At 38.4% G+C, this 12,976-nt stretch overlaps 1 protein-coding gene across 2 annotated transcripts in view; it reads right to left on the bottom strand.

The window, feature by feature from the left end:
• Positions 1–12,976, bottom strand: part of LOC136879065 (UV-stimulated scaffold protein A) — a 334,211-nt gene that overhangs the window by 49,828 nt on the left and 271,407 nt on the right. For both annotated transcript variants that reach the window (XM_067152813.2, XM_067152815.2), the window contains one exon: positions 1,516–1,682. In XM_067152813.2, coding sequence (XP_067008914.2) covers positions 1,516–1,682 — 167 coding nt within the window. The remainder of the gene's footprint in view (positions 1–1,515; positions 1,683–12,976) is intronic.

Below are 12,976 nucleotides of genomic sequence, written 5' to 3'. Positions count from 1 at the left end.
AAGTTGGGGTTTTATCAGAGACTTACGTGCCCTCCCCCTTTACATCCGTACTACAAACCCTAAATACCCCCATAACTATGAAAAGAGAGATCACCTCACTATAATAAAATGAAGTAAAATAAAGTAAGAACATACCAGGTATAAAGCCATCTTTCTTTCCAGCATGAACAATAACCAGTCTTCCTCCCTAAGACACAGGTCGACGAATTACTCCTTGAACATCATGTCCAGATTTGTGTGGTTTATTCCAGGAGTATGTGGGCGACCCTGAAAGAGAAATGCACATTTGAAACTAAAGACACCTGATGAAGATAAATTATTCTAAGATTTTTAAATAAAATATAACATATATATTCACCACTACCCTGTAAGAATACACACACAGAAATATATTACATACACATACACCGTACGTCAACAGGAATACACAAAGGTTAAGTCTACAAACCGTATCGAAGTCGACACAAGACATGGTATAGGCCTACATGATTAGGTTAGGTTAGGTTCAGAATGAAATACTGCTCCATTTGAACTGATTGTCATTATGTCAGAAACTTATCATAGAAACAAGATAAAAACGAACACTTACCCCAGTTAATAATGAAACTCTTGCCATTAGCTTCGTATCACTGCGACTGATACCTTCTTCGTCGTAGTTCGTGTTTCAATTGCTCGTAGCAATGTACAAGCATTTCTTGACCTGATGTTTGTAAAGGACGTAACCTTGCTTTCCTTTTCGGAGGAGTTCTTGCAGATTTTTCTTCCTTATTCCTTCTTAGACATCCCAATCGAATTCTGTTCGTATAAGTATGGGACGAAATAGGAACGTAATTAATAAAATGTTGTGCTCATCATTTCACACAAACTATGTTATTAAATGCATTATCCGAACATGCCACAATTCTACTTACCTGGTATTAGCCAAATAGATTTACAATCCCACAGAAAAAGAAAATATTCTTTAAATATTCTCGCAAATGTATCATTAGTGACTTTAATACCAATGCGGTGGCAACACGCAATTCACGCTAGAACAGTGATTGAACGTTGCCAACGTGCCAGATTAACGGTAAATGTAAGACGTCGTATCGGCAAGTAGGGTCCCTAAACTGTATGGTTACCGACACTGAAAAAGACCCAACAGCAAGAAAAGTTACTATAAATCAATACTTTAATATTACAGGGGAGAAAGGGTAAGGTTGCACCCTTAGGGTACGTCCTTACACGGGGACGACTATATGTTGGGTATTCAGCCCGAAGGCTGGTTGGATCCTCAACAGGTTCACCACTAGCTGTCATAGATGGCCTAGATGTCACTGAAAAGGCATACTAGGGAAATAAGGAGTGATAGTTTCCCATTGCTTCTCCTGTGAGGAATTATTTCCTAGCAATAAAAAGGATCTCTCCAGTTCACTATGTGAATATTGAAGGAACTCAGGAATGTTAGATTAAAACTAGATAAATATACAAGAACTGGTTTTTTTTGAAATGTCACTACCAACAAAGACAACATACCTTTTAAAGACTTTCTTGGCCAGTCTGGTGAAAGCAGTGTTTTCAGTAACTGTGATATCTGTAAGTCCAGGGTAAGTTTTCTTCTCTTCCTTCTTCTTCTTCTTTGTCTTCTTACCTTTTCCATCTTTCCTCTTCTCTGGCATTTTTAGGTCAATTCCAGTTGTTGCCTAACAAACAAATAAGCAATTGTGCACAGATTAAGAAGTAATAGAACAAAATTTGATGAGTAATTTCTAGTTAAGAAATTATGAAAAAGATTCTATAAGTATGTATAATTTGTTACATAGTAACACACATTGTTAGGTGTGTGAAGCCCTTGAAGGAGAACACCAATGAAGCTATGTACAACAGCAGGCCACATTAGTACTAAGTTTATAATGTCCTGCAATTTGTTTTGAAAGCACAGTGCAGTGGAAACCAAGCAGGAAGGAGAGGCAAGGCACGACTAGATCAAACAACTAGGTGCAGAAACATCTAATATTAATGGAGATTTCAGTATCTGTGATACACTTGAAAAGAGAAGGACAACACTTCAATATGTGAACAGATTTTCAAAAACGACACCCAATGATGACGTTTGATCACATTTACATTTATTTCCCATCTCAAAAAGTTTTCAAGGGATTTAACATAAGTTGTGTTCAGTAAAAATGGAAAATAGTAAATAACAATAAAGATCCCAAGAATGGAGAAAGATAACAAATTTCCAGACAAGAGACTATCACCAAATAAAGGCCCACAAGAGCCAAACAAGAAAAGCTTTCACGGTCAGCATATTTACAATAAGGTATCAATTTAGATATATGTACACATAAATAATGGCAAGATTTAAAGTTAAAAGAAGGAAGGAAGAAAAGGGGTGAGATATTTTTTTTTTTAGAAAATCCTAACAAGTACAGAAAAGGGCAGATACACGACCTATAAATCAGCAAACGTTACTGTACCCGAAGGTACACCCGCCCCGTTTATTCAAATGAAGTGCCTTGAAGAATGCCAGCCTAAATCTAAAACTTGCAACAACTGATACAAGAAGTTTGGACATTTTCCTACAGATGTCTCTACTACAGACTTATGTTATGCCCTCTGGTGTGAAGACTGACTATTAAAATTGTAAAGTAATTTGATATTTTAAGGTTTACTAAACTGAGTTGATTACTCTTTGTTTTTGGTGTGTTAAAGGTTACAACACTTCTTTCTCTTCCCGCCGACTTAAGATGCTGGCCAATAGAAAATTTTGCATATTTATTTTTCAGCCAATCAGCATTGTCTTGTGTCTATTTAATTATCCAGAGCTTTCTGGAACTTTCCACTCGGGTAAAAATGCTGGCACTTTATCAAGCCAGTTTGTCTTATTCATCGCTCCTGTCTAGTGTGTGTGTTTGTGAAGGGAGGCAGGGGTGACTCATCCATCGTCGAGAGGTGCATCAGCACAAGGTAATAGCAGTCCAGGTTTAACGAAGTGATAGTATTTGGAAGCTAGCTCGAGGAGAAGGTTTCCTATCTTTCATAATGTAACTTATCTAAAATGTAAATCTCAAACAAACTTAATCGTAATCAGGGAATAAGAGAGTGAGCGACCCTCTTGTGTTAATTTCGAGGAGACTATGATTTTGTAACCTTTTTCAGTTTGTAATCTTTGTAACTCCATCTAGTCACCTTCGCCTGTGTAACTTCGGCCCATAAGCCCAAATGGGGCTTTAAACTTGTCATTGCAAATTTCAAGGAGTGCAAGTGTCCGCCTCCACACAATTTTGATTTTGGGCCAGAAACTTTATCCTATTGTTTTTCACAACGGCCCTGTAGAATGGATGTTCAATACCCCTGTGAAATCCAATTTCATTTCTTTTATGTAAAGACTAGCTGATGTACCCGTGCTTTGCTACGGAATTCTACACTGTATACAGAATTCTAGGTTAGGTAGTGCACAAGTTGTGAGCAAGATTGTATTAAATTGCATAGTTCTTAACGTTACCCTAGAAACGAGACAGGGAATTCACCAAACATATTTTCTCATATGAAGAGTGCGTTAGGGAATTTTCATTGTAATGGTAGGCCTGCTGGCCTATCATCAGTCACAATCAGGTTGGGGAGTTTTCATTATAATGACAGAAACTTACTCTCCACCTGCCTTTTTACATTCTCAGAAAGATTGTCGTACTGGTTTTCCCAACTGAAATGAACATAGGTTATTACAATGATGTCAGTAGGAATACTATAATCTATCAGCTTCATTGTCCGTATTGATGAATTAAGAATGCAAGTATGAAGAATGAGATTTCCACCTAATCAGTACTTTATTACAAAATGTTTAAAGTTATCTACATTGAAACAGTACCGGTTTCGACCTGAAAAAAGGTCATCATCAACTGTTGGTGAACCTGCTTAATAGCGATAGTACGTAAAACATTACTAAACCTAATTTAACAAGAATGCCTTATTCTAATATAATATTACTTGAGATATATACATATGGTACAATATGGGGCTTAGACTCATTGGAGTTCCATTCAAAAATCTGTGCTGTTGCCAACATTATGTCAAACAATATACATACATACATATGGTGCAATAAAGGGCTTTGGCTTGCTGGAGTCCCTTGAATGCCACACACTCCAAAAATTGTAGAACAGAGGTTGAAAATACAGTTCCTATAGAATAGAGGATCACTGAGGTTTCGGTGTTGAGTTGAAACGTCTTTGCAGCATGTCGGCACTGAGACCAACCGTTGTGAATACACAATCAAGGTGCTTTGTTGGGTCGCAATTTTGCGGGGAGCGTAATCAACTGAGGTTCTGTAGCTTGTTCATTCTTATTGTATGATGTTGCTGATAAATACTCATTTCCAGGTTCCTTGTTGAGGCATGTCATGCTATGGATGAAGTTTTGAAAATAAAGAAAGGTTGATAGAGTCCCCTCTTCACACTTGCATTTGTGCTCAGGTAAATTCAAAATCTGAGAAAGAAAAAGGAAGTGGAATTAGAATAACTGATAGAGAGTGCCTGCTAAATGGAAGTAGGAATTAGAATAACTGATAGAGAGTGCCTGCTAAATGATTTGTGTGCTAAGGAATGTGTGTTACTTACGTGTGGGCTGGATATGTCTTCAAGTGTAGCCGGGAGTGTGCTGCACCTTGTTGCGTGTGCATCGTGTTGCTGTCGTAGTGTTCAGATTGAGAGGTGGTGGGGAGGGGGAAGCAGCTTGTGGAGGGGGTGGGGTGGAGTGGGTTGTGTCTTTTGGGTTCTGTGTGGGTTTGTGTCTGCTGATTCTTTTTAAATACGTGTCTTTTAGAATGGGAATGGCTGTGTTGAAGAGGATGTTAGTTTTATCTGTGATTTCATTTAAGTTGAGGTTGGGATTAGCGTATTGGTCCATATTGATATAGATGTTGATTCCCCTAGGGAATCTGAAATATTTGTCCTGAATGAGCAAATTTATAATACCAATATAAATGGTCCGTTATTGGACATTATAAATTTTCCAGCTAGCTCATTCTTGGTTGCCAGCGTTTCGCCCTCGTGTGCTAGGGTGGGCTCGTCAGTTGGTACCTAGCACACCTACCATATTGATATAAAAATCTTCCATTATGTTGAGCAATGGGCCTGTGGGGTTCATATTTAGAATTTCCATATCGTTCTCGATATTAGTGAACTTATGCTTGTGTTCTTCGACATGTTGCCCTATGGATGAAAAGCAGTTATATTTAGTGGCATTGACATGTTCGCTGTAGCGAATGGAAAAGCATCTGCCGGTACGTCCGATGTAGCTGGCTTCACAATCGTTGCATTTCATGCGGTACACTCCTGAGTGGCTGTATTTGTTGTTTTCATTTACAGATGTAGTGTTATGTAAAATGGAAGCATTATTACATGTGGTTCTGTAAGCTATTTTTAGATTGTGTCTTTTGAAAATATTAGTTATGGGGTGGAAGTGGGTGTTGTTAAAGGTAAAAAGTGCATAGTCTTTCTTAGGTTTGTTGTTTCTACTTAATTTGGATTTCGGTTGGTGTTTTATTTTGTGAATGATATTGTTTATCATGTTTCTGCTGTATCTGTTATGCTCCGCTATTTCGTGAATTAGGTTTAGTTCCTTGTTTAATTCTTCTGGGGATAGGGGAATGTTGAAAGCTCTGTATATCATACTGTAGTATGCTGCCTTCTTGTGTGCATTGGGGTGAGTGGAATCTATTTTTATGGTATTGGAGGTTTGTGTAGGTTTTCTATAGATTTTGTATGTCAAGTGGTCTTCTGTTTTGGTGGTGGATAAATCAAGATAATTCAGAGTGTGATTTTTCTTGGTTTCCATCGTAAATTTTATGTGTGGATCTATTTTGTTTAGCTGTTCGAGTATGTTGTTTTCGTTTGTAAACCTGCAGTCTATGACAACGAAGATATCATCTACAAACCTACACCAGAATGATATATTTTCAATTTTGCTAATTTCTGAGTGCTCTAAGTGGTCTATGTAGATCTCGGCTAGTATTCCTGAAGCTGGTGAACCCATGGGAAGGCCTTGTTGTTTGTAGATAGTGTCGTGGAATCTAAAGTAATTATTGTTGAGGGCAAATTCAAGTAAATTAATGAATTCGTCTATTTCAAGGACACTTAGATTACTGTGATTTCTTAAATTTGATTCTATTAGTCTTGTCGTTTTCTGTATGGGTATGTTGGGGTACATGTTAGTGATACCATATGATGCTAGAGCGTGGTGGTGTTCGATTTTCAGTTCTTTGGTGATGTTGCAGAATTCTATTGAGTTTCGTACTGATTTCTTGGCTAAGAATTTGTAGTGTTTCTTGAGAAATGTTTGTATGAAGCATGATAATTTGTACGTCGGGCTTGAGACCGGTCATATCAGTTATTCTAATTCCACTTCCTTTTTCTTTCTCAGATTTTTAATTTACCTGAGCACAAATGCAAGTGTGAAGAGGGACTCTATCAACCTTTCTTTATTTTCAAAACTTCATCCATAGCATGACATGCCTCAACAAGGAACCTGGAAATTAGTATTTATCAGCAACATCATACAATAAGAATGAACAAGCTACAGAACCTCAGTCGATTACGCTCCCCGCAAAATTGCGGCCCAACAAAGCACCTTGATTGGGTATTCACAACGGTTGGTCTCAGTGCCGACATGCTGCAAAGACGTTTCAACTTAACACCGAAACCTCAGTGATCCTCTATTCTATAGGAACTGTATTTTCAACCTCTGTTCTACAATTTTTGGAGTGTGTGGCATTCAAGGGACTCCAGCAAGCCAAAGCCCTTTATTGCACCATATGTATGTATGTATATTGTTTGACATAATGTTGGCAACAGCACAGATTTTTGAATGGAACTCCAATGAGTCTAAGCCCCAAATTGTACCATATGTATTATATCTCAAGTAATATTATATTAGAATAAGGCATTCTTGTTAAATTAGTTTTAGTAATGTTTTACGTACTATCGCTATTAAGCAGGTTCACCAACAGCTGATGATGACCTTTTTACAGGTCGAAACCGGTACTGTTTCAATGTAGATAACTTTAAACATTTTGTAATAAAGTATTGATTAGGTGGAAATTTCATTCTTCATACTTGCAGTCAGTAGGAATGGCGCGTTTAAAAGCAATGCTTTCATATGAAAGACTCGATCAAATGAAAAACCACACATTTTCTCACTTTTAACGAACAGTAGCCTACTACGCTGCCGATCTAACAGTCCAAACGTTCCAGAGCTGGAATGACCAAGCTGCAGACAGCCGTGATTCGTGAACTCTCTTCGTCTTTTTTCGGTGCGGGGACATGGAAGGGGGGGGGGGGGGGGTTGGAGGAAGTTGAATAGTGGAGAGTCCCAGGTCAAAACCTATGTGCCGTTTTACTATCTGTTTCCTGAGTCAGAAAATCTCAATTCACTACACTGGCGGCGGAAAAATTTATCTGAATTGGAGGCAAATTTTAACTCCAAGCCAAAACAGAAACTCCTTCTTCACTGCTAATTTGGAATAAGATGAATAGAGAATTTAATCAAAGTAATTTTTTTCTAGTGGCTTTACGTCGCACCGACACAGATACGTCTTATGGCGACGATGGGATAGGAAAGGCTTAGGAGTTGGAAGGAAGCAGCCATGGCCTTAATTAAGGTATAGCTGTGAAAACGCGAAACCACGGAAGAACATCTTCACTCCCCACCTGCTCAGAAAGACTGTCTTGGTGGTTTCCCTACTGAAATGAACATAGGCCATTACAATGACGGCAGTAGGAATGGCGTGATTAAAAGCAATGCTTTTATATGAGATACTCGATGAAATGGAAAACCAGATTTTCTCACTTTTAACGAACAGTACTACGCTGCCGATCTAACAGTCCAAAGTTCCAGAGCGGGAATGACCACACCGCAAACAGCTGTGATTCGTGAACACTATCTGTCTTTTTCCGGCAGGGCGGGGGTCTAATAGTGGAGAGTACCAGGGCAAAAAATTTGCCCTTTTACTAATCTGTTTCCTATGGGTACCTGATGTGCCAGAAAATCTCAATTCACTACACTAGTGGCGGAAAAATCTATCTGATTTGGAGGCAAATGTTTCCTTCAAGCCAGAGAGAAACAAGCTTTTCTTAAGAAACGGCTCTTTTCAAGGTTGAATTTTGAGTTACTTCGTGAATTGTGGTGCTATAATTTGGAATAGGCCTAAATTTGTAATTCTATACCAGGTCAGAAGTGAGCCTCTGCCTTACCTGTACACACTGCTCATTCAAAACAGCGCGTCAGAGTACGGGTCGAATAGCTGGAATACTATGATGAACCATTGTGTTACGTAACAGCAGTATCAGAAAATGTATGAACCAGAGGAATCAGAAAATGTATGAACCAGAGGAATGGCATGCTAAGGCAAAATGTTTTCTAACTCCCAAGCTCTTTCCCGCCAATATTCAGTGAGCCTGTTATACTCGGTACACAGCAGTAATCTCATCTGTCGGAGTTGAGTATCAGCATAGGAGACAAAGAACATCACTACAAATAATGGTCAATGTAATGTTATTGTTGATCAATGTTATGTGCTTTTGATATTGTAGGCCTTCACATTTAGTTTCCTTTCCACTCTGAAATACCACCCTTATCATAGTCGGTACGGTAAAACTGAATAAAACATAAATGATCAGAAAGTGTATTCTCTATAACGTTTGTTATGTAGTACTTTTCGATAGGACCAATAACATAGGTATTTAAAAATTATATAGTAGGCGCCTTTCTCTAAACTACAATTTCTTCCAGGGTGAACAAATTATTTATAGCTTTGACTGCAGTTTCTTATTCCACGACAATATATACCGATTTTCATTAAATTCTGTTAACCCATATTCTCATGGCTTGCGTTGATATGGACTTAGCAACAAAAATACAAATTCATGAATATCTCTGTTATCATAGCTGGTACGGTAAAAATGTATGAGACATAAACGACCGGAAAAGTAATTCTATATAACTTTAGTTATACAGTATTTATTGAGAGGACCACTAATGAGATTAGAATTGTTGACAATTGTTGCTACATGCACATGGTAGTTGTGTAAATAAATAGAAAATCATCTAATTACTATATTCCGATAATTTGTAGTCTTAGTTCCCTGCATGCTTTGTACTTTCCACCTTTGTTTATTCATCGAGTGAAAGTTAATAATCAAATTCCTATATCCCAGGCAGCTTTGAGAGCAATCCAAGAAAAATATAACTTTCATCCGGTAGCTGTTAAAATAAGATCACACATATTAGGCTACAGTAACCATATCTGCGTGAAATGGGTCTGAGGTCATGACGGAGTAGAAAGAAATGAGAGAGCTGATGAACTTGCCAAAGCAGCTACTACTGCTTCTGACGCCTTGTTGATATATGAAAAGTCCCCTATGTCTCATGTACAAAAGGAACTGAGGGAGTATACACAAGATATGTGGAACAACCAATGGATCACCAGCACAAACGGCCGGCTAACAAGGGAGTTGTTCTTTCCAAATATTCAAGGCAGACTACAAAGTAGGTTATTGCAATATGAACATATTATAACTCAGTTTCTGACAGGACATGGGAAGTTTGGATTGTACTTCGAGAGGTTTGGAATCAGTATTCAGAAGCCCTACAGCTGTACCTGTGAAATGCCACAAACTGTTCCTCATCTTTTATTTGAGTGTCCAATTTTTAACAGGAGTAGATATGAATTATTAATGCATTTAAACATACATAATATAGAATACCAAGCACCTCTCACTATGGTATTTCAGAGAAGATGCTGTTATAAAGTGTTCGTTAAATTTCTCCACCTCATTTATAAGTCATCTCTATTTTAATTCAATTGTCATTTATTAACTTAATCTCACTACCTATAGCCCTAATATACAACTTGTAAAATAGGGTTTGTAATGAGATATTCAATAATAATAATAATATATCCCAACAATATTGCAGTTCAAGCCCCCAGCATAGAATTGACAGAAATTATTGTAGACAACCTCTTGTTTTTCAGCATTTAAGGACACTTTTATCCTCCGTCTCACGTAAAAATGAAAATAATAGTAATCCACCCGCGGTAAAAATTCATATAACCACATTCAGCTAACAATTGTAGTGTAGATACAGTATATTTAGACAGTACCGTATCTTGCCTGCTATCTTCGTGTGAATCTATTAGAGCATAGTACTAATAATAACCTGTCTAAGCATTAAGCTTTGTTCATAATCTTTGAGTACAGTAGTTCTTGCAAATTTCAATCTTGCAATTATCACTTCTGTTTGTGCTTAGTAGTGACATACAGTACCGGTATTGTAATTAGGATACGTCTCAACGTAGTTCAAACTTATTGTAGTGTACTGTACTGTACAGTAGTATACGAGTAATATCTTATTAGAATTTAGCGTGCTTATTTTATTATTGTAAAATATTTGTGTAGTACCGGTATAGCAGAAGTATCCGTAGAAACTCTCTTACTAAAATTCTGTTGTTGTAATTAGGATAGGCTTAATTGCAGTTTAGATTTGTGTAATTCTTGTGTATTCCTTTCGGTATTCAGTAATTAACAGCAGTTTTTGTCCTGTTAGGGTGCTGTAGGATAAAAATAGAGTTCGACTAAGTAGTACTGTAGTGTAGTCGTATATTTATTACCTCAATGTCGTGTGAACTTTGAGTACTATCCCAGACAATATATCCCTCTGTTCATTTTTTTTTTTTTTTTGCACATAAGTTATTTCTTCCTTTTATTTTGATTTTTTCCCCATAAAGAATGGCTAAGGAGTGCAAGTGAAGGGACTGTGGGTTGACGAGGCATTGAGGGGTATGAGGGAGGAGTTGGAGAGTTTGAGGGAGATAATTAGGATTCTCACAGAAGACAGGAAGAAAGATAGGCCTCCCTCAAACAATGTACACGTTACAGTAGATGTACAAGAGAGAGGGGAAGGAAAGGGGGAGTTGTAGAAGACAGGTGGCCTAATGTTCTAAGGGAATGGAGATAGCAGGCTAAGGGCTCTATTCAGGATCAGAATTCAGGACAGGTGTCTGTTGAAATTGGTACAAGCCACACCAGGTAGAACAACAGAGGGAAGATGAGGAACAGGGAACTGTTGCTGAGATGTGTGGAAGTAGGAGGAAGGGAAAAGGTAGGAAAGGGAAATGTAGAGGATAGAAAAAGACAGGTAGAACAGGGTCATGGGAAGGAGAAAAGGGAGGAGGAAGTAGCTTCTGCAGCTATCAGGAAAGATAGGCTGACCAGGAGGGGAGGGGATCAAATGAGGTGGGTAGGGTTGAGGCTCTGGCCATGGGGGATACCGTCGTTAGACATGTGGGGAAAGTGTGTGGAGGAAAGGGAACCAGGGTCGAGTGTCATCCACGAATTAGTTTGAGGCAGATGTTGAGGAAAGTAGAAGAGAGGGAGGAGGGGAAGAAGAAGGTGGTAGTGTTTCACATTGGTACCAACAACGTAAAGCAAGCTGATATAAGTACCAACATAGTTGGGGATGTGTGGGATCTGGTAAATGCAGCACGAGTAAAGTTTAAGGAATCGGAGATTATTATCAGTGGAATTCTGTGTAGAAGGGATACTGACTGTAGGGTGATTGGGGATTTAAATGAGAAATTTCGGCAAGACCTGGCAGATACAGTTAATGAGGAAAACATTATTATCGGAGATCTAAATGCGCAAGTTGGGGTAGACAGACTTCGGTACGAGAACATCATTGGTCCACATGGATTTGGACAAAGGAACCCATAAGGAGAACAACTATTAGATCTGTGCAGAAGAAATGATCTTGTAATCAAAAATACATTCTTCAAAAAAAGAGACAGTCACAGAATAACAAGGTACAGTTGGGATGGCCAGTAAAGAACATGATTGACTATGTAATCACGAATAAAGATGGTGGCAGGTACATCACAGATGTAAAGGTCATCCCTACTGAAAGCATGGACAGTGACCACAGATTGTTGGTAGTAGACTTCAAACATAAGACTAACGAAACGCAAGGGTTAAAACTTGGAAGTTGCAAGAAGTCCAAATAAAGGAAGAATACAAACTAAGGATTCAACAGAGTTTGCCGAAGGGTGAAGTAACCAGCGTTAATGAAGAGTGGAAGGCCTTCAAAGACACCTTTGTGGGAGAAGCCAAAAACCTATGTAGAGATACAAGTTCTATCAAAAGAAAAAAGGAGACACCATGGTGGAATGATAGAGTGAAAACAGCGGTGAAAGAAAGAAACCAAATAAAGAAGGCACTGGAGAAGGAAAAACAAAAACGGGGACAAGAACGAAATGAACAAGAAATACGAAGACTTCAAGGAGTATACAGAAACAAGGAAATTGCTGTAAAGAACATTGTAAGGAAAGAAAAAGAGAAGAAATGGAATGAGTTTGCAGACAAACTGGAAGAGGACAGTAGAGGAAATATGAAATTGCTATACAGAGTAGTGAAAAACAAGCAAAGGGATCAAAAGACCACAAAAGCAATAGAACGTGATGATGGAACTCTGGCACAAGAAGAGGGAGAAATTAAACAAGAACTCAAGATCTATTTCAAAAAGCTGCTGAATGGAGATACAGAAAACCTAACAACGGATAGAGGAGAGCCAAGTCGAGGAACCACAACTGAACCACCAATTACATGGCTTGAGGTTGAAAATGCGCTCAAGAGCATGAAGAAACGAAAGGCAGTGGGCATAGATGAACTAAGTGCAGATATGCTGAAAGCAGCGGGAATTCCAGGAATCCAATGGCTCTACAGACTGCTCAACAAGACATGGGAGGAAAATACTATTCCTGAGGACTGGAAGATGGGCATCATTGTACCTGTGTTCAAGAAAGGAAGCCGACGAAAATGTACTAATTATCGTGTATCATGTCCTGAAAATATTGGGGAAAATAATGGAGACCAGAATCAGAAATATTGTTGAACCAACTTTGGAAGAAGAGCAGTATGGTTTCAGACCAGGAAGGTCAACTACA

This window comes from Anabrus simplex, chromosome 8 (assembly GCF_040414725.1).
Source record: "Anabrus simplex isolate iqAnaSimp1 chromosome 8, ASM4041472v1, whole genome shotgun sequence".
Classification (NCBI taxonomy): domain Eukaryota; kingdom Metazoa; phylum Arthropoda; class Insecta; order Orthoptera; family Tettigoniidae; genus Anabrus; species Anabrus simplex.
This window is presented reverse-complemented; position numbering and strand designations above follow the sequence as displayed.